The sequence below is a fragment of the Leptodactylus fuscus genome, chromosome 10 (genome assembly GCF_031893055.1).
Source record: "Leptodactylus fuscus isolate aLepFus1 chromosome 10, aLepFus1.hap2, whole genome shotgun sequence".
Classification (NCBI taxonomy): Eukaryota; Metazoa; Chordata; class Amphibia; order Anura; family Leptodactylidae; genus Leptodactylus; species Leptodactylus fuscus.
The window spans coordinates 62,242,767-62,267,529 of NC_134274.1; the positions used below are offsets into that span (position 1 = coordinate 62,242,767).

Below are 24,763 nucleotides of genomic sequence, written 5' to 3' on the forward strand. Positions count from 1 at the left end.
CCATACGACAGACATATTCTATGAAACACAATGAATCCTGACCACTGACTTAAATACAGATGTTACATTCTAGTTTCTACAGGACCTTTGATGACATCACAGTCACGTGACCTTACATGACAAGCCAAGCCAGAGCATTAGCACTGAAGGACCTCCCCCTTCGTTTAATTTATGCAGGTTCTTCAAGTTTCTGTGCTCCATGGATCCTGACTCGAGTATAAGCCGAGGAGGGCTTTTTCAGCATAAAAACTATGCGGAAAAAGTTGGCATAGGGAGCATGCAGGGTTTTTCTGTTCGCTTGAGAAGTCGGACATCTTCACTTGCGGACAGGGAAGGACGGGCACGGAGTGCAAAAGAACGCACCCGATGCCCATTGAAATAAATAACAGGTGTCATGGCCACAGCTAGTGTCCGCTCCTAATGTCCGTGACAGATTTCGAGTGTACACTAGGAGCGGACACTACCTGTCGGACACCGACGGTAGTGTGAACACCCCCTTATACTTGCGTATATACGGATTTATTTTTTTCTCTGGTCGTCGAAAACCTATGACTCATGAAAGGTTAAATACAAGTTAGATTTTGTTCTCCAACTGTATTTGATGATTTTGTCTTGAAATTATATATGCTGGGATACTTGTGCACACATGTGCAGCCCTCTTATGCTGTTTTCAGGAAGTCAGACCAGTTTAGCGAGAAATAAAGAATTTGTTGCTCATCGTTCCTATATCAGTTCTCTCTTTCGATCAAAATTCTAGTGGAGTTGAGCAGCACTGGACATGTCTCAGTAGTTTTGTTTGAATGTGGAGTCACTCATGACGTGTTTTTTTTTTTTTTTTTTTTTTTTTTTTTTTTTGACCGCATTCCTCCTGCTCAGTGGGGAAAGGTGTTGTCAGAGGTTCTTCCTTTTTTAATCAAATGCATAAGATATGTTTGAATACTGGTCATTGATTCTTAGGCAGGAGGTAAATTGATGCAGTCGAGTCTGACTTGGGGGTATTATATAAGTTGTCTGGGTGTTTATGGCCAATTCTTAAGATGAGTTAAAAATATGGGATAGCTCCAGGTATAGTGGCTCAGCACCAGTAGTATAGTTTAGCTTCCTTTGAAGCCAATCACTTAAAGAGGACCTTTCACCACTTTTGGGCACATGCAGTGTTATATACTGCCAGAAAGCCGACAGTGCGCTGATTTCAGCGCACTGTCGGCTTTCCCGATCTGTGCCCGGTGTAAAGAGCTTACGGTGCCGGTACCGTAGTGCTCTATGGTCAGAAGGGCGTTTCTGACCATTAGCCAGAGACGTCCTTCTGCCTCGCGGCGCCAATCGCGCTGTGCTGTGGAGCGGGGAGGAACGCCCCCTCCCTCTGCTCACACAGCTCGTCAATAGACGAGCATTATCAGGAGAGGGAGGGGGCGTTCCTCCCCGCTCCACAGCACAGCGCGATTGGCGCCGCGAGGCAGAAGGACGTCTCTGGCTAATGGTCAGAAACGCCCTTCTGACCATAGAGCACTACGGTACCGGCACCATAAGCTCTTTACACCGGGCACAGATCGGGAAAGCCGACAGTGCGCTGAAATCAGCGCACTGTCGGCTTTCTGGCAGTATATAACACTGCCTGTGCCCAAAAGTGGTGAAAGGTCCTCTTTAAATGGGATGTCCCATCTCAAGGATCCTATCTATACTGCTAGCTTATGTGGATTTAAGACTTTTCCTAAGTACATTGCTTCAGCAAAACTGCTGTGTTTGGCTATTATCTGAGATTATTCACTTCATTGTTTACGCTGCGTTTCCACCTGGGGATGATCTTATCTCTCCGCCCAGGACAAGTGACAGTAGCTCACTGCTCTCTGGAAGGGAGGGGGAGCTGAATGCTTGGGACTGGGGAGCAAGCTTGTATTTCTGAGCTGTTTATCTCCCTCTTCCAGTTATCAGGTCAGCTAATTGAATTTTGCTGATAAGGGCTGAGACAGGGAGCGTCTGTTACCTCTGTATGTAACAGACCTAAAACTGAGTTTATTGCAAGCTGACTCTTGGCATGTAATTTTGGGATTCTCATCCCCTATCAAATACAGCTCTGCTACATCAGCCTCATATTGTGCATCTTCCAGTGATATTGTTCTAATCTATTTACAACCATCCCTCATTACTGACTGCGAACATGTACTGCTATGTAGAGAGCTAGCAGAGCTGGTTTTGTCTGGGAGACAGAAAGTGAAACCCTGCCCACCAATTTACAGAGAAAACCAAGAAGTGAACAGAGCATACAGCCTGCAAGATGGTGAACAGGCGAGTTGGGAATACCCCTTTAATATACCTGTAATAGGCTGGGAGGATTGTGTTGAAATAATGAATTAACCATATTATAGGGCTGAACTTGAGAATGACAAATTTGAATTGTCAATACTCCTAATGTATGTATTAGTTCTATAGTTTATTCCATATAGCTTTGTTCTTGCTATATGTGTGCATTTAATTATTGCAGCAGCCCACCGCTCTGTACAGCCACACCCTTACATAGCATGCAGAATCTTTAGGTCCCATGTACATGGGAAGATATTATAATCTAGACTGAATCTGATCATGAGATCAGGACTCATTGCATCATTTGACCCAAGGAGTCCCTACCCCTCCAGAAATCCACTGGTCTGTACTGTATATAGAACTCCTAGCATCATAGATCATTATGATGAAAGGAGGCTGGGTCGCCACGCTTGGTTCAGCAAGAAATCCTGCCAATGTATGAACTGGGATCTTTAAACTGTAGTCACCCAAGTACAGAAGGCCTTTTGTGAAATGTCTGAAATTTCCTGAAGCTCTGGTGTGAAATGGTTGGCTAGAATTTTAAGAAAGTTGTCTAAGAGCATGCGCTAAAGTAGAGAAACAACCAGTACCCTTTTAATGTCCTACTGCCTTAGCTCTAGTAAGTGTAGCAGTCACATACATCTTTCACATAGCTGCTGCACTGGACTAAGCAGTGACATGAGACCAGTGATTGGCAGAAGCATTCTCATGAATAATATCATTACAGTAGGGCCATTGGGATCAACCAAATTGTCGGAGGTTTAGTGGCTATCCTTTAAATTTTCTACCGTTTCCTTCCCTGGGGCAGCTTTCTTAGGGCTAGTTCTCACGGGGCAAGAGGAAGCGGATTTTGGCGTGGAATCCACCTCAAAATCCGCCCCCTCACAATAGAGGTCTATGAAGACCGCTAGTGTTCTTTTTTTCCACTAGCAGTTTGTTCCCGCTAGCGGGAAAAAGAAGCGAGCTGCCCTTTCTTCAGGCGAATTCCGCGGCAGATTCAACCGCAGTGTCTGCCTTGCGACAGCACCCTCCGGACTAGGCCCATTCATTTGGGCCTAATCCGGAGCCGAAAGCCGGGACGGGATGTGCATACGTGGAATCCCCGTGTAAACTAGCCCTTAGAGTTTCTTGGTGACGGGTTCCTTTTTATCTCAAGCCACAGCTTGTTGTGAGGACACAATCATACGTTTTAGATGGCACCATTTCCTTAAAATCCATTTTTAATAAATGTTGTGAGGCTCAGTTGTATTCTGGGTGGAGCTCTGACACTTCCGTGGCATGCTTTTTCTAGGAAATGGTGCATCTATTGGGCTTTCTAGAAGTATGATGGTATTCAGCGCAATTCCCTGTTGCTGCTGTAATATTTAGTTTGTGGCTTAGACTCCTGTTAAATTCCAATCTGCCTCTTAAGCTACATGGACCTTTTTAAAGTATATATAATTTGTGATATTTCTTTGCTTAAGTTTGTTTTTGCAAGTGCTAATTGTTGCTGATCTGTGTTTTTTTATTTATATTTTTTTCCTCCCTCATTTTAAAAGCCAAGTTTTATTTTTGGTTTAGTGGTCATTTAAAAAGGAAAAGGGAAAAAAAAAACTATGCATGATCTACAAAATTGCTTGATTTCACTAGTCTCTACTTATTATCCAGTTTCTCTGTCCTGTTATCAAATGTAATTGTTGATGACCAATGTAGACATCTGCCCTTTCTAATGTGGACTTCTTGACTTTCACTCCTGGTCTATAGTTGGCACTAACTTAAAAATCTTAGGCCCTTTCACATGGGGAAATCTGGTTGATGTAGTGACCAGATTTTCCAACTCAGGTTATACCATGTGCATAGGGCAGAATGTCGTCTACTTATCTACTGGCCTGACATGTCTGTTTTAGTAAATACTTGTATTCCTTATGAAAAAATTAAATCTAGAAAATCTTTCCTAGAAGTTCTGTGGTGTGCTGTTCCTCTGTTATTCCTACAAATTTAAGAATGTTCTTTACATTCCCTTTGTCAAAGGGATGCTTCCTTATACTAATTGGTCCCACTCAATTGTTGGTGTGGTCCAGTGGGAGCAGTGCTGCACCTGGCCCCTATACAGACCCATCTGCTTCTGACTCCAAGCATATATAGTACAAGGACTGCACACACTTATGGACAGCTAATCAGCACAGGGGCTGGCTGTCGACCCCTCATTGATTTTAAATGTTTGTGGCTTATCTGGCCAAAAATAAATACAAATTTTTTTGGGGGAAACAACCCTTTAAACCTATAAATTTGTAACAGGCTGTTAAAATAATAGGCTTTCACATGGCCGTTAAATTGGAGTGTGAAAAAGGCCTTATAAAAAGATTTGGAATTGTTGTTTTACAGGACATGATTATTTTCTAAAAATGGACATGTCAGGAAAGGTGACAGGTCTTTAAAGGAGTTGTTTAGAAGGAAAAAAAACATAGGCTCAGAATGGTCTAAATATAAAAACAAAAAAAGCAGTACTCTCCTCGCTGACATTTTCATTCAAATGCTAATCAGGTTCTTGCTAATCTCTTCTTCCTGGTCTCTCCTTGACACACTGGAAATTCTCATGGTATAAGTCACTGTCTGCAGGCCTTTGCAGACAGTGATTGGCTGAATGGGCATTTCGTGTGTGTCAGGTAAGGGCCAGAGAGTAGTGGAGACATGGTGAGTGTCGTAGTGAATGACTATGGATATGTGAGCCAAGTACTGTTTTTTTTTTTTTGTTTTTTTTTGGTTTTTTTCCTCTTCAACCCATTCTTTGCCTGTTTTTGAATGTCTTTACCCCCCCCCCCCCCCTTCCAGACAACTCCTTTTAGTGCATAATTTAATTTTTTTTTACTGAATTGCATACTTGTACGCAAATATGTTTACTTCATTGTTTTGGGACCAGTTTTGAGTTACTGCTTGTGGCTCTTCTCACTTCATTTTGTTAATAAAAATTCTGCTGATCTCTCTTGGAATCAGACTCTCGCGTAGCTTAAAGGCCTAGTTATAAATGTAAGGGTACGTTCACATGGCAGAAAATGAAGAGGAATTCCTTTTCATTTTTTGCCATCGGTATTTTCACCCTGGTCTAGCTGCAACCGGATGCTGATGCGGTGAATGGGCCTAATCTGCAGGGAGTCTCGGCAAGATCGAGCAGGATGCTTGTTTTTTTCCGCATCCTGCTGTGATCTCTGCCTCCCTTTGAGAAGAATGGGAAGCAGATTCTGGGAACAAAATTCGCAGCAAGTTCCTTCATGTGAACACTGCCTAACTCATCTGCTTTCAGGAAACCAGTAGAATTTGCCATTGAACAGAGAATAAAAGCATCATGTAACTCAATCTGTACAAAACAAGTAAATCAAAGTATTTGCCAGGAGTGGATTTTTCTTGGGTTTGTGGGACTGTCTCTTACTGGTTTTAATTTGGTGTCTTTCTCTCTCCTTCCCATTTTCTTCTCTCTGCTTTCACCCCTCTTTTTATTTCTACCTGTTCTCTTTAGTTTAGGGTCTCATTGTAATCTTTATGGATGAGCCTGAGTCCGAGAGCCCGGCCAGTATCTTGGCCTCAGTGAGAGCGCAGGAGGCACAATTTGAGCTCTTGTCTCGTGCTCTGGAAGAAGAAAGGAGACACGTCACTGCACAGCTGGATCGGGTGTGGGTGACCCCTCAGGAGGCTACAACCCCGCTTTCCAATGGCACCCTCACCCGTCGCCAGCAGGTAATGTTTTGATTTCAGCATGTCTGGGGTGATTTATTTATTTTTTTTAAATTCTGCATGTTTCACTACATAACACTGTGTTCAGTAAAATATATATATATATATATATATATATATATATATATATATATATATATATATATATATAAACATAATATAGATTGACAAAAGCTGGCCATACGTATTAAATGTGGGTGTATACCCGCAAAAATTAGAGCACTACTGGCTAAATATCCAACATGTATGGAGACTTCCTTACTCTCCCCTGACGTCTGTCTTTTTCTTCGGATTTTCTTAACACCAGAGTGCTACTTCTTACTCTATTAACTTCTTACTCCCCTCTTCCTATTGATAACACAAGCATGCTGAACTGAACCAAGTTTTCATCTGACAGGGATTTTGTGTATGGACCGCTTAAGGTTAGCTGCACACTACAGAGTTTCACCTGTGAAATTCGGTCCGTGTGTTAGGCTGCTTTCACACGGAGTAAACACTCCGCTCATTCTGACACGTAAAGACTTATCAGAGTGCGCAATGTAAAACAGAATCCCATTGAGTTCAATGGGTTTGGTCTTACGCACGCTACCCATTGAACTCAATGGGAGGCTTTTTTACCTATTGCTTTTAATGAGATACACGTGTATCACACGTTGGACATTGCATTAGTGATCAGACCTTTGCAACTGCATTGCATTGCAAAAAAATCGTCTGCAGACAGGCCGGGGAGCCTTTACAAGGCTCCCGGCTCTCATGCCAACGTGACGTCGGCCCTGGAGCATGCTCCAGGTGCCGTCGATCACCGGCGCCAGAAAGGTTAATGCCCACGGTCAATGTGGGCACCGACCGGAGGCATTAGCGCTGGATGTCTGCTGACACCAGCAGACACCAGGCGGCTATGGCAGCCGCCCGACTCCCGGGTGGCCGGCATAGTTAAATACCCGTGCCGGGTGTTTAACTATGCCGGCCGCCATAGCCGCCTGGTGTCTGCTGGTGTCAGCAGACATCCAGCGCTAATGCCTCCCGTCGGTGCCCACACATGCTCCCATAGAAATGAATGGAAGCACCCGGCACGCCGATTAACCCCCCGCTTGCCGGCTACTTCCATTCATTTCTATTCACTACATCTTACTTTCGGGGGAGCACCTTATATTAGGCAAGGCAGCAAAATGTCTGCCATGCCTTACTTTCGGGGTACGTCCTATTTTCAGGGAAACACGGTATAAAGACACAATGCAGAATATCCCGCCAAAAACATTAAGTACTTTATATTCTACATCATTTGTATATATAACGACTAGTGATGAGCGAGTAGTATTCAGTCGAATAACTCGCTGGCAATGCTTCGAATAAGGGGTTAAATGCTTTGAATATTCGATGCGTTTAACCCCTTGGTGTTTGGCCGATTACAGGCATTCCTATGCCGGTGAGGTATTTGATAGAATACTACTCGCTCATCACTAATAACTCTATCAGACACATCTAGTAACGCAAAAATCAAATCCTATTTGTGATTGAGACCCTCCAGATATCTGACTGTTGAAGCAAACATCCAGAAGTTCACAGTAAATCAGCTTATATATGTGGTACCCATCATGGGAAAACCTTAAATGCTCACCAATATTCCATCCCTGAAGTGCTGTGACGTTGTGGAGATGTTACCTGCAGAATGGCACTCAGTATGTGACAGATGTCATCTAATACACATTTTGAAAGGAACTGAAGTGTTACCAATGTAAATTTTTATTTATTTTTCTTATTATAAACAAATGGTGCATGCTACTAAATAAACTGCATGGGACTTGTTTTAACCCCATTAGTTTTGCTATAAATAAATTTGGGGGTAAAATGGATCCCTTCTACACAAAACCTACCTAGACAAAACTTTAGCTAGTCAGCGGCAACAAAAGTAGCTTGATGCTGGGTTCACACCAGCGTTTGGCACTCCGTTCTCAGGTTTCCGTCTTCCGTCTTTCCGAAGACTGAAACCTGTCATGCCGAGTCCGGCCGTGAGCATTTTATGCTCTCCGCGGCTAAACCGTTTTTTTTTTTTTTTTTTTTTTTTTTTTTTTTTTTAAAACTGGACACAGAGTACCGCATGTCCGACTGTGTATCTGGTTTAAAAAACAAAACAAAACGGTTTCATGGCGGAGAGCATAAAACGCTCATGGCCAGACATTTTTCAATCCCATTCAAATGAATGGGTTTAAAAAGATGCCGGCAGGTTTCCGTCTCCTGCCCAGTTTCATGCAGGAAACAGAAACCTGCAGAACTGTGCAGATGTGAATGAGCCCTTAAATCATCTTCTATTAGATGCCTGCTGTGTAGCCACTTTTTCAATCAGGTTGTTAATAAATAATTTTGCAGATTGTGCTTTAGTTTTTGTTTTTGTTTTATATACATTAGGAGTTAAGTTTTTCATTTTTACAGAACTTCTCAGTATTTGAGAACATCATTAATGGAGGACCTCTTTAGTATTTTGCATTAATTCACCATAAAAATTAGGTAAATCCTTGGCTGATGTGTAGAGATCCAAGTTTTTGTTGGATTTTAGCCAGTGATCGATAATGCCAAAACACCTACCTTGCATAAATGGTCATCTGTTACCAATATTGAACTAACAGCTAGACTATTGGATGCAAAGCACTGATCCGCCACACTCAATCGTATACTAATATTGCACCTTAATAGTTGGTCTACGTTTAGGCTACTGCAGTGTATGGGTCAGTTAAGACTACACAGATGACACACAGATTGGTTTCCGTGTGTCTTCTGTGGTTTTAACTCATCCATACATTGAAATGAATGGGCCTTGCAGCAAATATAACTAGGTGTATGGCCAGCTCCATATTTTGCAGCTCTTCACTAAAGCCCAGACACACAGCTGCAAAAACTGCTTCTTATTTAGGGTAATAATTGGTTGTGTACATATGGGGCCTTACCCTATCCAAAAGCTTGCTTCAATACTCGCCCTTTTTTTTTCAAAGCAAAAACCTAATCACACGGCAAGTCTGTGCATCTCATAAAAATAGAAGTTAACCCTTGCTGAGAGATGTAATGTAAGATTCACACTAGCGTTTAAGCTTCTCCGTCCCAGATTCCACTTTAACTCAGCTGATAAAGTCCTGCAAGGAGGATTTTTCTCTCCGCTGGTTTCAGTATTAAATCGGCAGACCCGAAGGACGGAAGACCGAATGCTAGTGTAAATTAGTTGTTTATTAATTACCTCAGTAACTAAACAATTTCCTTTCTTTGGCTGCAGTGACACTACCAGAGGTTTAGCCAATGACCATTCCAACAGGATGGAAGTCTTTCAGTAAACAGAACATGTTCTTTTAAGGAAGACTAAACTGCATATTTTAGGTTATATTTGTAACCTTGCCTCTTGCAGAAATTGTTCATTGCTAGAGGGGAAAGACTGACATTTCCTTCCTGTAAATATTCACAATAAGCTGCTCTCCTGTTCATCCCCAATAGACAGTAGTGTTTAACTCTAAGGTTGATTATAAACAGCAAATATACTTTGTTAGGAATATTCAACAAGGTATTCTTATGTAAACTACCCAAAATTGGTGTTATTTTCTCAACCCCCCCTCTGTCCACCGACCTAATGTTGTTGAAAAACAGCTGTGTGTTTTCTTGAAAGTGCATCGATGCCCTTATTCACAATGGCTGTGTGATGGCAGTTTTTGACACTTGTTTACACAAAAAATGTGACTTAAAAAAAAAATATAAAAAATTGTCATGCCTTCGCCACTTCCTTGTGGCAGTTAATTTGTCCAGGTTAAATTATTTTCTTAAAATAATGAGGGGAAATAAAAAAAAAAAAAAAAAAAAAAAAAAGAAATTCCTGTTGGCACAGTCCTGTTCTGTTACGCCAATATCTTCTTGCGGGGGAAGTTCTCGCTAGCTTGATGTCTCATGTCCTTTCTGCTGATTGGCCTCAGTGGTCACGTGCAATGGGGACTTCCATTAGAAGAAAGCAACTTGGTGCAGGGCTAGACCGTGCTGGGGGCTCCCCAAGGACAGGTAAGTGAGGTGTGTGTGTGTTGTGTTTTTTTTTTTTTTTTTTTTTTTTTTTTTTGTCCCCCCACCTCCTGTCACCTAACTTTAAAATAAGATTTTATTCTGGACAATCCCTTTAATAACGCCAGTCTTTTTAAATGTGCCTTAAAATTTGTATAACTACTATTCATAGGGTTAATTTCAAAATCCGGTTTCATCATATGAGCAGTTCACTAAAGGAAGTAAAAATTACCTTTTTCAATTTTCATGTAGCAATTTGTAGGATAAATAAAATGTTTTTAATTCATTTCTGTAACTTTCCATTACTTGCTATTTTAAGGGTGCTTCTAGGGGAGAATGCTAACAGATTTCTTTTCCGTATTGTGAAAATTTGCCAAAAAAAGGCAACTAACACAATCTGTATTCCCCCTTATTGTAGTGTGCATTGAAACTCTTGAACGCTCTATTTTGTATCTGTACCTTATTAAAGTTGTGTCTTGAGACCCTGATCTGTATCATCGGTCATATTCAAATATGATAGATTCTGATTTTCAGAGCAAGCACCAAAAATCTAACAAATCTGTTATAAAATAGCTGTATATTGTGGCCTAGATTTCTTTTGCAGATTTGAAAATCTACAAATTACGACTTCTTCATAAAGTAATATGCAGCCTTTGCCAAAAGTTTGAACAATGACTCAAACTTTGGTGTTTACAAAGTTTACTGCTCCAGTGTTTTTAGACTTTTTATTCAGCTGTTTCTATGGTATACTGAAGTACACTTATCAGCATTTGATAAGTGTTTGCTTTTGGGTTGTTGTTTTTTTTATGTAGATAACCCCTTTTAAAGGGGTATTCCATTTCATAGCAATTGATGACTTGGCCTCAAAATATATCAATAAGAGATCAGTGTGTTCCAACACACAGGAACCTTACTTACCAAACTGTTTGAAGTTAACATGGCACTTGTGTGGGCACCTCGATCACTCCACTATTTACATTGCACATACTCTATATGATAGCCACAGTTAGCTGTCATTACAGCTTGTTCACATCAATAGGATCTAATAACATTGCACCTCCACTATGAAAGGTTGTGTATAATGTGCAAGCGTTGACGCTCTTTACTGTTTACAATTGCTATGGTCCCTTAAAACAGCTGATCCTCAGGGTTCACCTGTACAGAGGATATATCATCAATAGCAAGGAAGTGGAATACTCCTATCATGAGGATGAGGTCCTCACTCCAGCCTCATGGCAGTGGCTGAGGAAAGCCGAAAACCGGATTTTTGTCTCCTTTACAGTCAAAGACAGCCGCAGCGGAGATCGGTTCTCATTTCTTCTGCCTGTTGAGTTCAGTGCAGTGCCCTTATTTTAGATGTCCCAAACTGTCTGAAGGGGAGTTCATCTGAGAAAATAACTTTTCCATAGTCCTCTGCAGCCTAGCCTCTGTATTTCCAGTTTGTCTTGCAAAGAAGTGACTTATAGAATGATTGGAAAGGAAAAGGCGAGTGGGTCTTGTGACTTGCCAGCGGTAAAGTATTCTGAGACTTTTCATGTTTTGAGGGTACTTTTTATCCAAGGGAGTAGAGTGTAGCGGCTGCATCTATAATATGCCTTTTCCAGTATCCTCCATAGACTAGTATGTAAAATGTAACTTGGAAAAATGAAGGAAACCTTTTAATTTCTGAAAGGATGTTTTGTAATTGAAGGTATGCTTGAATCCTGCATGCTTGGATGTTATGCAGGATATGAACATGTTAGTGATAGGACTTAGAATTTAACCATTATCTGCTGGTTATGTGGTCACCTTCACTGGTTATGATGGTGGTTTAACAGATTTTTTATTTGAGTTTCTAATTCTCATAACTTGAATTTTTCTACCGCAGAACGGGCGAGTCATTCACTCCACAGAGGGACAAAGAAAAAAATATCCAGATATAAACGCTACGCAGGTGAGACTTACTAGTTGTAGAAAGTTGAATATACAATTATGTCTATGTAACTGTTGTGTAAAACTGCTTAATGTAAATTCCCTCACTGTAGGATCATTCGCCTTTCGTGTACTCGCCAGTCAGGATGGAGGGCCATGGTCTTCCTGCTGATGAAAATTATGTCTTAGATGATGAACCATCTTACTTGTCATACAGTATGTCTGAAGAGTCCCGTCACACAGATATCCCAGTAAGTGTAACAATTGAAGATAGCAGATGAGGTTGTTTTATTTATTTTTAACAAATCTTTATGGGTTTCAACCAATCGTAGAAGTTATTCGCTGTATAAGTGCCTGGTTGGTTCCTCTGGATGAAAGCTATATTGATATCTATGACACTGCTAAAGATAGCTGAGTGATATACTAGTCTAGTCTTCGTCAGTGCCGTAGAGTTGAAAGGAGTTTCCAGGTTGCATGTTTTGACCTCATTCATGCGGAGGTGACACAGGAGTTTCATTGGTTTGATTCCCCACAGAGCAGACACTTTATTATCTTTGTTGGTAGGTGATAAGTTCAAAGAGAATCTGTCAGACGTCTGGGGTTCACATAAATACGAATTAAATGTTTTTTTTTCTCCTCCTTTCTAATCAGTGCTTCTGCTGGTGAAATGATATGATAATGAGGTATTTGGTTTATCACCATTGCTTTCATGGCACCAAAGACCAGTGCTTTCCAGAACTTCCTGTTTGCATGTGATCAACATGCAAGCTGCCTAGCACTGTCAATAGCAGAAAGGTAGTATTTTGACGCTATGAGAGCACTGGTTATGCCTTGTTACAGAAAACAGATCATTAGCACATCAGGACTACAGCCAGAATATCAGCAAGGGAGGCTCCAATCAGTAAGCAGAAAGAAACAATGTATTCACATGAGCCCTGGTTATCTAACTGTGCTTATATTTCAATTGGACCTTTTCTGTATTTTAACTAAACTTTAGGACATCTCACACTGAATTTTATTGTGTATGGAGTACAGGCTGTGTAAAATGTAGACAAAATGAAGTTAGGGGAGGGTCCCTTCAAACAGTCAGTTATATCTGACAGGTTCCTTTTTAGTATCAAATGAAAGATAATTTTCTCTACTTTAATATGATGCAAGGCTGCATTGCTATCTAAATTATTTCCAGAGATATTACTGGGTGAAAACAGTCAGGATTAGGATATTTACATCAGTGACCGCTTGAAGTCTTTTGTAGTAGTTGTGGATGAGGCTCTTTATTTTTTCAGACAGTAAAGCTGCCCATTCTTCTTGTTCCTGTAAATTCCGGGGCTGTCTTGTATGTACTCCGCGCTTGAGATCTCCCCTGAGTAGCTCAATGATATTGAGGTCAGAAGACTGAGATGGCCATTCCAGAACCTTCACTTTCTTCTGTTGTAGCCAATGACTGGTCGATTTGACCTTGTGTTTTTGACTCCTCACTCCAAATTATCTTGTTCCAGAAGTTTGAATCTTGTCTCTGTGCGAGATGAAGGCGAGATTCTTTGTGGCGTTTGCACAGTAATGGCCTTCTTATGGCAACTTGACTATGCCGCCCATTTTTTGTTCAAGTGCCTCCTTATTGTGCTTCTTGAAACTGCCACACCGATCGTTTAGAGAGTCCTGTATTTCAGCTGATGTGATGTGTGTGGGGGGAAGGGGTGTTTCTTTGCATCCTGAATAATTTTCTGGGCAGTTGTGGCTGAAATTTTGGTTGGTCTACCTGACCGTGGTTTGGTTTTTACAGAGCCCCTGAGATTCCATTTGTTAATCACAGTTTGAACACTGCTGACTGGCATGATCAATTCCTTGGGTATCTTTTTGTGTTCCTTTCCTGTTTTATACAGTTCAACTAACTTTCCGTGGACAACTGTGTCAACAGGGTCAGGGTTGAACAGGGTCATTTTGGTCTTTTGGGTTGTCATTATGATTTAAAAAGAGAAAACACAGAAGTTTGATAATAAATGGCTTCAACCAACCACTAACCATGAGTGGAAAAAAGTTTGTGTTATTCATATGCTCTTAAAATAAAAAAAGCTAAACAATCTGCCGGGGTATGTAAACTTTTTAACACAACTGTATTATATAGCTGCATATAAATATCATAATCCCAACTGTCTTCAACCAGTGATATCTCTGGAAATAATTTAGATAGCTCTGCGACCTTAGTGTCATATGAGAGTAAAGAATATTAAGCAAGTCGGTACATTTTATAATGTCCGAAATATAACTGTTTGACCCTCCCCTCCCTTCATTTTCTCTACATGTTACACAGCACATACTCCATACACAGTAATACAGTGAGAGGCAGGAACTGCTCACAATACATAATTCTCTACTTTCATATCTAAGGTTACAGTGCTATCTAAATTTGTTTCCAGAGAGATCACTGGTTGAAAACAATCGGAATTGATATTTTTATATCCTATTATAGAGCTGCATATAAATATAAGAAGGCTATGCCTGCGATCATTAGCTCTGGGTCTCCGCTGTGCTGCCACCGTGCTGGCATCGTGCTGCCACTGTGCTGGCATCGTGGCTGCCACCGGATCTCCACTGTATTCAGTGGAGATCCGGTGGCAGCCACGATCTTAAAAGACCCAACATCTGTGTACAATTATTGCTGATGTTGGGAAAGGGTTTAAGAGTAATAATGTTCATTTGTACTTAAAACGTGTTTTTATTTTTTCATTCAAGATAAAACCCCCTGTTGGATATTCACAAACTCTAGATCGCCCCTATCGTGATGTTGTAGGGGGTGCTGGAGCCTACACTACAGTGCCTCGCAATTATCATTTCCGCGGACCGGGGACAGAGCCAGTGCAAATGATTCCACCCCCTCAGCATCCTGGCTACAGCAGTCTCTCTCGACCTAATAATCGCTACCGCACTGTAGAACCTTATAGAGGTCCTGGTTATGGGCCTCAGCCTCAAGTCAGAGGGGCTGGATTTGGAGGTAGCCAGTCTGATCTGCTGGCTGCCAGGTATGGCTCTGAAGATGCATATGGACTGGAAGATGACCGTAGAAGTCTTGGTGGTTATGTTGATGGGCCAGACTATTCTACCACTGGTAGGAGGACTGCCAATGGTGGAGATCAACGGAGACGACTAAGGTGAGTTAAATGCTCTGTTATATTCCTTTTAAAGGATACCCCCAATTATAACTTTTCATAAATGATTGATTTATTTAATTATAAGAAACTTTGTAATATATCTTATTGAGGGTTTCTGTTTTCTTCAGCACATAAGCTGTTCTCTTTATCTTCAGTTTGACAGTTACATTAGATCAGTCTCTGTTTTCAGCCTCACTATGAGATGGGTAGGGTAGGATGCTGCTGCCTGGTTAATTCACATAATGAGGCAATAAATCAATTATCAGCTTCTTATCTACTTTTAACAAGGTTTTAAAAAAACAAGGGACAGCAGAGTGTAACAGCAGCAATTATTTGAGTGTCTTCTCATCTCTATCCTTCTCTTCATAGACTAATTATGGAGAAAGTAACTGCTTAAAAAGTGAAGAAAACCTCTTTCTTTAATAAGAAATATTACATATTGTCTTATTTTCACCTATAATCATTTATGACAATTGGTTTATAACTGGAGGTACACTTGAAGGTGTCTGTCACTGACTTAATCTCTTGTCACAACTGAAAACACATACACGCTCATCCAAGCTGCGTATGTATAAGAAGGTTCAAAGAATTTTTTTGGGGCAACACAGCTGGTCACACACTTACTCTGAACGTGCACAAAAAAGTATAGCCAAGTAATCCCTCTCAATTTTCTTCCCATTTGATTTCTTTCCCCTTTTGATTTTTTTGTCTATTACATTTAAAACTGAAGAGAAGTTCAGCCATGCCTCCCTTCGCAATGTTTTTGCACCTGGCAGTAAGGAGTTTTACAGATGAGCACATTGCCTTGGCATATTTGACTTCACAGTCCAACCGCTGGTCTGTTAATAAAAACTTGAAGCAACATATGAATCTTATGATGCTCTAAGTTTCTGGGAATAGAACTGTATTTTGACTGAAATTCATATCCATAATACAATGTATTATGTATGTATATGCTTGTACGAGAGATCCCTAAGACAACTGATTGTAGCAGAAGTCTTAGGGCTAGTTCACACAGGGACAAGGAGGGTGGATTTTCACAGCGGATTTCGCCTCAAAATCCTCCTCCATAGATTGGTGGTCTATGTAGGGGGCTAGCTTTTTTTTTTTTTTTTAAACAAAAAAACGCGTGGAAAAAAAAACATGTTGCGCTTTTGCGGCCCATTCACTTTACAAAAACCACTCCACAAAAATCGCGGCAAGGTCAAAAAAATGCTTCCTAATTAGAAAGCGTCTTTTTTCAGGACCAAAATAAGCCACACATAATTTACGTGTGAACTAGACGTTTCCCTCTGCTCTGTCTATAGTTGGACTCTTCAGCAATGCTTCAATCTTTAACCTTTCCCAATTTTATTTGTCAGGGTATTGGGTAACATGGGCCAATGATTGGATTGGGAATGAGTGTTCCTATGGACACTTGTTTAGCTGATAATCAACTTGTATAAAAAGACCTTTTTATCCCTATATTATCTGCAAGGTTTCTATTATGCAGAATATCCACAGGCTCAAACAGTGGAGGCAGATTTTTATTTTATTTTTTGCGCTTATTTGTATTATTCAATCATGTTTTTAGCATTCCTTTTTGAGAGCTTTTTTTTTTTTCCCCTTCTGGCCCTCTGGCATACTAAACTAAGCAATTAAAACTCAATGCTACATGCAGTTTGTAAATTAGAACAGGAAATTCCTTATATCATATAGGATTTCCTCTGGTGACTGAGGAGGGCACTTTTGTCTGTAAAAACGCCTATTAGAGATTTCTACTGCTAGCACTGAAAATCCAAGTGAAAATATAAGGGGTCTTCAAAAAGTTTCCATATTGTTAGAAAGGAGGGCTAGTAATTTGTTGTCTGTGTGTCATTTGACTAATCAACACACAGGGTGCATTCACACTGAGTAAACGCTAGCTTATTTTGTAGAGTAAAATTACACTTGTAAATTTTGCTATCCCATTGACTTCAATGATATTTTTTTACAAGTGTAAAAATACGCCTGTAAAAAATACGCCTGTAAAAATACGCCTGTAAAATGTCATTGAAGTCAATGGGATAGCAAAATTTACAAGTGTAATTTTACTCTACAAAATAAGCTAGCGTTTACTCAGTGTGAATGCACCCACATCCTGTAAAACCCTAGTAACTGTATAGGATCCCAGTTCTCTGTTCTCGTGCACAATAGCAAGGTATCAGCTGTACATTACAGCTGACTCATGGAGGCACCAATTCACTGTACATCTACATCATGGTGTGGTACCATAGTTTGCCATGATCTAATATAAAGTATAATATATAGTTTTTACTGTGTGTCAAAAGAGGTGCCCGACACACACAACACTTACACAGATTATGGGGATAACATCTATCCTTAGGGAGAGACCACCTTCTCAGGTGTGTGGAGACTTATACAGCCATAGTTGCTCCACTGCAAGGGAACATGGGAAGAATATGCAAATCTGTCTCCCAAGGATAGACGTTATCCCCATAATCTGGTCTCTCAGCCTCTCACTTAACCCCCCCAGATCCCACACTTGTTTTTCAGTTTTTTATTTTTTCCCCTGCCCGAACTGTGTTCGTTCCTTGTTCAGGTTAATTCTGGTGGTTGTTGGTTTCATATTCTTTTGTGTCTGTCTCCTACTGCTACGGTACAAACTGAATTCATGCACAGTGCTGTGGCAAGGTATAGCCTGGTGGTGGAGACAACAGCTTTTCTTTTCTCTAGTGTCTGTCTCCTACTGGCCAGGTCCATACCCATGATGCTGTGTCCCCCAGTGAATATGAGAAAAGGATTTTACGGGGAGTACAAAAATCCTTTTCTTTTTTTCCCCCTCCACCCTTTATTTTGTTTTAATTCCGGTGAAGTGCTTAAAGGTTTAACAAACCTCTCAAATGCGGTCTTGAATTGTTTTGGTGGTGCAGTTTTGAAAATGGGGTGATTTATGGGGGTTTCTAATACAAAGACCTTTCAAAGCTCCTTTTGGAACTGTATCAGTACCTTATAAAAATTTCAGAATTTTTCTTGAAAATTCCTGTTAGACTGTAAGCTTTATAACATTCAAAAAAATTAACTGAACATTTAAAATTTGATGTCAATATAAAGTAGAGATAAGGTAAATTGTGTTCATTAACTAATTTGAGTGGTAGGACTAGATGAAAAGAGGATAATTTCAAACTTTGAAAACTGCATATTTTTCTGAATTTTCACCAAACTTATTATTCTGCCATCAATATCATATGTTTGTCATCAAACATACTGACCCGATTTTGCAACAAACTTGAAGTACAATGTGTCATGAAAAAATATGTCCAAAATCAACTGGAAAAGTTAGAGCGTTCCAAAGTTGTTACCACAGAAAATTACACGTCAGATTTGAAAAATGGGGCTGTCATAAAGTCTAAAACTGGCTGCTACAATGTTGTGGGTTTTTTTTTTTTTTTTTTTTTTCTTTCCAAAGGAGTTATGAGGATCCATTGTCAGATCACTATGGATCATCTTTGCCTCAGTCTGGAAGCCTTTCAAGCCTTGGACCTGCACCTTTGACAGTTGCCCCAAGTGGCCCTTGGAGACAGCCAGAGCTTCCTGAAGTTCTTGCTATGCTAAGTTACACCCTTGATGCTGTGAGACTGAATGCAGCGGCATATTTGCAGCACTTGTCATATCGGAATGAAGAAGTCAAGAAAGAGGTTTGTACATATTTCACACCAATGTTAGGTTTTATTATCCCTTTTTTTCGCTTGTAAATTAGCCTGCAGTTGTAATTAACTTTAGTCCACTCCCACTGCGCATATTTTTCCACAAGATGTGGAAGGGTGTGCTACAGGCTATTTAAAGTTTAGTGGCCACAGTTGGAACTAAAGGGAATTTATTTGAACGTGGTGGACCATTTCGAGTTCAATTTTTGCAGCAGCTACTGGAAAATTTCAAAAATTAAAATAGTCAGAGTTTTTGGGTGCAGTAGTTGCTGGGGATGGGGAAGGGGGTGTTTTGGTTGTCTGTCTGCCCCTTACCTGAGCTTGAGGACTGAGGTTTTTTTCCCCCCACTTGGAATTCAGGCTGGCTGAATATAGGGTATCTGCAGTGATCCTATTAACCCCTTGCCGACGGAACAGGAGCACTGCAGATACCCTATATTCAGTAGATCGGGCACTTTCAGACACAGGGATACCTAATGTGTATGTGTTTCATAGTCATTTTCTACTTTTATACGTATTCTAGGGAAAGGAGTGATTTTAGAACTTTTATTCACTTTATTTTTTTTTTTATTATAAGTTTAAAGGTTTTTTTTTTTTTTTTTTTTTTCTTCACTATTTTATGGGAGATTCTATACATTACTATTGTGGCTAGTCATAGACCATAATTTTTTTTTTTTTTTTTTTTTTTTTGCTTGACTAGTATAAGCCGAGGGAGGGGGGCTTTTTCAGCACAAAAACTGTGCTGAAAAATTCGGCTTATACTCGAGTATATACGGTAATAGTCAGATATGATCTATAACTAGTCACAACCCTATGGATATTTAGGGTTGTTTTTTTTGGAGTTTTTAGCTGTATTCCCCATTTTATTTTATACCCTTTATAACCACTTATCAGATCAGATGGTATATAAAATTACACAGCAGACCTCAAAAGCTGAAGATGCATTCAGGAATGTGAGCTTTAATACCCAACGTTGAACTCATGACCTAAATATCTTCAGTTTTATCATGGCTAGAACTATGGTGTTGAAGATGCCCCTCACCAAAGCCCTGAAAGTATGCTGAATGTCAGTAATTGTTAAGACATGGAGTGCGAAGACCGTATTATCTTTTAAATGGTCCTTTTTTTGACTTCCCTTTTCATGCCTGAGATCAACCACTTGACAGTAGGGAGCGTATAATTAGCATATCAGGAACTGACTCCAACTGTACTGATGCTTTCTTTGGTAGTAAATGGGTTAAACAAGGGTGTTATTTACTTCTTAATGGGTTAAACCAGGTCTTCTGTGAATCTTTCCCTCAATAGCTCTTGCAAAAATAGTCAAAGCTTTGGCTTGGATAGGGAGTCGTACAAATACAGCCCCTTTCCATTTACTTGTGGGCACGGACTGGGCCCCATTCGCAAAATAAATGTAATAGATAATATGGCGTACATACCTGAGTATCCCATGTTATAAATTTTACATTCATTTTTTGTTTTTCCCTCTAGGTATGTCGTTTGCGTGGAATTCCCCCCCTTATAAGTCTCTTGGAAGATCCACGTGCTCCTGTAAGACTTGCAGCCTGTGGTGCACTGAAGAATCTCTCTTATGGCCCTGCAAAGGAGAACAAAATGGCAGTGAAAAACTGTGATGGAGTACCAGCCCTTGCAAGACTACTGCGCAGACGAGGAGAGGGACGCGAAGGGAGAGAGATGGCAGAGTGTGTCACTGGTGGGTTGTCTTATGTATTCTACTGTTTGATTTTAGGATTCTTATGAAAATACACACACACACATATATATATATATATATATATATATATATATATATATATATATATATATATATATATATATATATATAATTTTGTATCCTCTGCTCTGATATGGAAGCCTGTGTAATGTTTGATGTAAACTTAATCCAGTTCTTCATGGGCCTCATGTCATAAATATGACGAGTGTTCAGACAGAAGAGGATCCCTCTTTTTACATCACTGACTTTTTTTTTTTTTTAATATATTTATACTTCATGATCACTAGGTACTCTCTGGAATTTATCTTCTCTGGACTCCATAAAGATGGAACTTGTGGATCAAGCGCTTTACACTCTGACTCAGGAGATCCTTGTTCCTTATTCTGGTTGGCAGAAGGATGGAACAGTGAATGCAGAAGAGGGCAAGTCTCGACACATAGAATGGGAGCCTGCATTGGTTAACACAACAGGATGCTTAAGGTAGTAACTTAAATTTTAGTTTTTTTTGTAAGGCTTGTTTTTTTTTTGTTTTTTTTTTCTGTCTTGGTGGTTTTAATTACAGTTCACATCTGCATTCAGTATTCCATTCAAGAAATCCGCTTGGGGACCCCCCTCCGAATGGAATACTGAACGCATTAAAAAGGGTGAGCAATGAAACCACACGGACCCCATAGACTATAGTTGGGTCTGTGTATTTTCTGCTTGGTGTCCGGACGAATCATGTGGAGAGAAAAGTGCTGCTTGAAGTACTTTTCTCTCCGGATGATTCGTACGGAAAAAACACAGACCCCACTATGGGGTCCGTGTGACTTCATTTCTCACCATTTTTTAATGCATTAGGTATAATGTTTGGGTGGTGCCCAAGCAAACTCCTCAAACAGAATACCGAACGCAGACGTGAACCAGGCCCTAGTCATTTATTTCTCAGATTGGCTAAGTTTTGAAGAAAATTACTTTTTATGTGCAAATGGGCATTAGTTCATTAGAGCCTTTTATATTGTTTTAGTAGCAGCGCTTCGCTGAAGCCTGGATTATTCTGTCTACAAGTTTACCACTGATTCTCATTTTTGTGCACAATGAGAATTCTGCTGATCTTTGGCTTTGGGAGCTGCAGCTAATTGGGGGCGGAGGGGAGTCTTTCAAAACTGAAGGTGCTGTGATACTGTGTCTTAGAGCTGCAGTAACAGTATCTGTGTTATGATTTTCATATCCCCTCCCTCCAACCTTCTGTGGTGCTTTTATATATATATATATATATATATATATAATTTTATTCTTTTTTGATCACTTATTTGTGCTATAATTAAGGCCGAGGCCTCACAGGCCAGAAGCGCCATAATCCCATACCCACTTTGCGGTTAAAACCACAGCGCGGATACGCTGCGATTTCCAAAACTGGTGCGGTTTTGGAAAATGCAGAATGTCAATTATATCTACAGAAATGCTGATGGCTTTCCCATAGATATAATTTTAGCAGAAAGTCTGTGGAGAAAAACTCCGCAAACTTTGTTTAGAGCGCTGTGGGAAGAACCAGGATGCATTCCCGCTGTGATTTTTCCTACAGTGATTTAGCGCTGCAAATCGTCCTGTGGAACCTTAGCCTTAAGCATGTTGTATTCTGAAAAACACTCTTAACCCCTTCCCGCTGTCGGCATATTTCAATTTTCGTTTTTAACTCCCCTCCTTCTAAACCCCATAACTTTTTTTTATTTCTCCGCTCCCAGAGCCATATGAGGTTTTAATCTTTGCGGGAAAAAAAAATTCTGAATGGGGTGGATTTGAAGAAAAAATGCGTTTCTGCAACTTTTTTATGGCGTTCACTGTGCAGCCAAAATGACATGTCCCATGTGTTTCGGTACGATTCTGGGAATACCAAATTTATATGGCTGCATTTACATTTTAACCCCTTAAAAAAAATCCAAAACTGTGTTAATTTTTTTTTTTCTTAAAGTCGCCATTTTCTGACTCCCATAACTTATTTAAACTTCCGTGTACGGGGATGTATAGGGCGTCTTTTTTTGCAGGGCCGGGTGTACTTTTCAGTTCTACCATTTTGGGGAAATGCTATTGCTTTGATCACTTTTTATTCAAAATTTTTATCAGAAGCAAAACAGTGGAAAAACAGCGGTTTGGCACTTTTGACTCTTTCCTGCTGCTTTACCTTACAGGAAAAATATCTTTTTAGATTTGTAGAGCGGGTGTTTTCGGAAACAGGGATACCTAACATGTATGTGTTTCACAGTATTTGACTACTTTTATATGCGTTCTACGGAAAGAGAAGTGATTTGATTTTTTTTTTTTTTTTGCATTTATTAGACCTCCAGGGGGTCTGATCACTATTGCAATGCGTTACATTGCTAATGCATTGCAATACAATGCAAAAAATCGTCATTTCTTTTGCAGGCTGCATAGAGCAGCCTGCAAAAGAATATCACTGCAGACAAGCCGGGGAGCCTTTACAAGATTCTCGGCTGTCATGTCAACGTGACGTTGGCCCTGGAGCATGCTCCAGGCGCCGGTGATCACCGGCAAAATGGCGGCGCCCATGTGCCGCTGGGGATATGGCGCCTCGGTCAGCTTTGACCTAGGCGCCGGAGGGGTTAATGCCTCCGATCGGTCCGGGCACCGACCAGATGCATTATCGCTGGGTATCTACTGTGTAAAACAGTAGACACCTGGCAGCTATGGCGGCCGCCCGACTTCCCAGTGGTCGCCATAGTTAAACACCCGGCGTCCGCCGTAGTATTACGGTGGATGTCGGGAAGGGGTTAATAAAGCCACCCATTCTGATGAGTTAGTTAATTGGTTTCTATTAATTTGATCTTGGTGTCTGGAGAAAAAAAAAATAATTTCCTTTTACAATGCACAAAAATATTACAGAAATATAATCTTGATCTGTAATTAAAGCTCTAGTATTTAAAAAAGTGGTTTTTTTTTTGTTTTTTTTTCTCTCCCTCAGAAATATCTCATCTGAGCGTTCTGAAGCACGCAGGAAAATGAGGGAGTGTGAGGGGCTTGTGGATTCTGTGGTCCACATATTGCGCTCAGAGGTGGGCCATGGACAAGCTGACAGTAAGGTACATAATTATTTTACCTGCATGGTCTGTTCATTTTCATTGGCATAAGCCTGGCAGTAGTAAAGAAGGAAATCTGTGTAACTGGAGAGAAACCTTGTTGTTACACATGGCAGCCCCCTGACAAAGCAGGGGCGAAACACGTGTTGGGGCTGCTGGTGGAGGTCACGGTGTCACTATATGTAAGATACTGGTGCAGTTTCTCTGTATTAGTTGATATTTATTTATGTTTCCCCTTTTCAGCATTGTGTTAGGGCTCGTTCACATCTGCGCCGGCACTCCGTACTTCAGGTTTCCGTTTCCTGCATAAAACAGAGGCAGGAGACGGCAACCTGCAGGAGGCTTTCTCACCCATTCATTTGAATGGGTGAGAAAGCTGTCCGGCCGTGAGCGGCAGTGAGCGTTTTAGGCTCTCCGCCGCAAAACCGGGTTTTATAATCCGGACACAGTCGGACTGTGTCCGGATAAAAAAAAAAAAAAAAAAACGGTTTCGCGGCGGAGAGCCTAAAACGCTCACTACCGCTCACGGCTGGATCCGGTCTTTGGTTTCCGTCTTCTGCATGCCAGAACCAGAGACCCTGAAACGCAGGTGTGAACCTAGCGTTAGCAGGGACTGTGTGGATATTTAGCTATATGAGACATGGTGTATGAGGGTGTGTAAAACCTTATGGGGTACCTATCTGTATATTTATCTAAATTTGGCTATTCCTCTGCACAAGTGGGCTTTGAATTGTAACAAGAGACAATATTTGATAGGATGGTGTGCACACCTTCATAGGTGGCCTATTTATTTATTTATATTTGTTTGTCTCTTTGTACAAGCCGGCCCTGGATGATAATGACTGTTTTGCTGTATGAGGGGTGATTGTATATATTTATACTGTATCAGATGATGGATATATTTTTCTTTTTCATGCGATGCATATTTGTGACACAGTGACCTTGCCTTTTATATCACTTGTTTTTAGTTAGGATTTTTTTTAATCAATTAGTTTTGTGTATTCTAATTAAATTTTTGATATTAAAATTCGTATTGTAAAAAAATTTTTATTTTTTTTTTGATTGAAGAACTATTCCTGGTAGGTGAAGTACTTGTTGTTACACAGCTTAGATTGAACCAGTTATCATCATAATCTGAAAGTGTAGTTGGGGAAGGGGGTCCGGTGACCCAGCCTA

The 24,763-nt window shown here is 40.4% G+C and overlaps 1 protein-coding gene across 7 annotated transcripts in view; it reads left to right on the forward strand.

Annotated features, from left to right (window-relative positions):
- Nucleotides 1-24,763, forward strand: part of CTNND1 (catenin delta 1) — a 63,967-nt gene that overhangs the window by 16,684 nt on the left and 22,520 nt on the right. For 4 of the 7 annotated variants that reach the window (XM_075258346.1, XM_075258342.1, XM_075258340.1 and 1 more), the window contains exons 2-9: nucleotides 5,795-6,011; nucleotides 11,899-11,968; nucleotides 12,060-12,197; nucleotides 14,680-15,095; nucleotides 18,544-18,772; nucleotides 20,270-20,492; nucleotides 20,801-20,993; nucleotides 23,473-23,590. In XM_075258346.1, the coding sequence (XP_075114447.1) occupies nucleotides 5,818-6,011; nucleotides 11,899-11,968; nucleotides 12,060-12,197; nucleotides 14,680-15,095; nucleotides 18,544-18,772; nucleotides 20,270-20,492; nucleotides 20,801-20,993; nucleotides 23,473-23,590 (1,581 nt within the window). In that variant the 5' untranslated portion in view covers nucleotides 5,795-5,817. Of the gene's footprint in view, nucleotides 1-5,794; nucleotides 6,013-11,898; nucleotides 11,969-12,059; nucleotides 12,198-14,679; nucleotides 15,096-18,543; nucleotides 18,773-20,269; nucleotides 20,493-20,800; nucleotides 20,994-23,472; nucleotides 23,591-24,763 lie in introns of all 7 variants that reach the window. The other 3 variants (XM_075258343.1, XM_075258341.1, XM_075258347.1) reach the window with 3 other exon arrangements.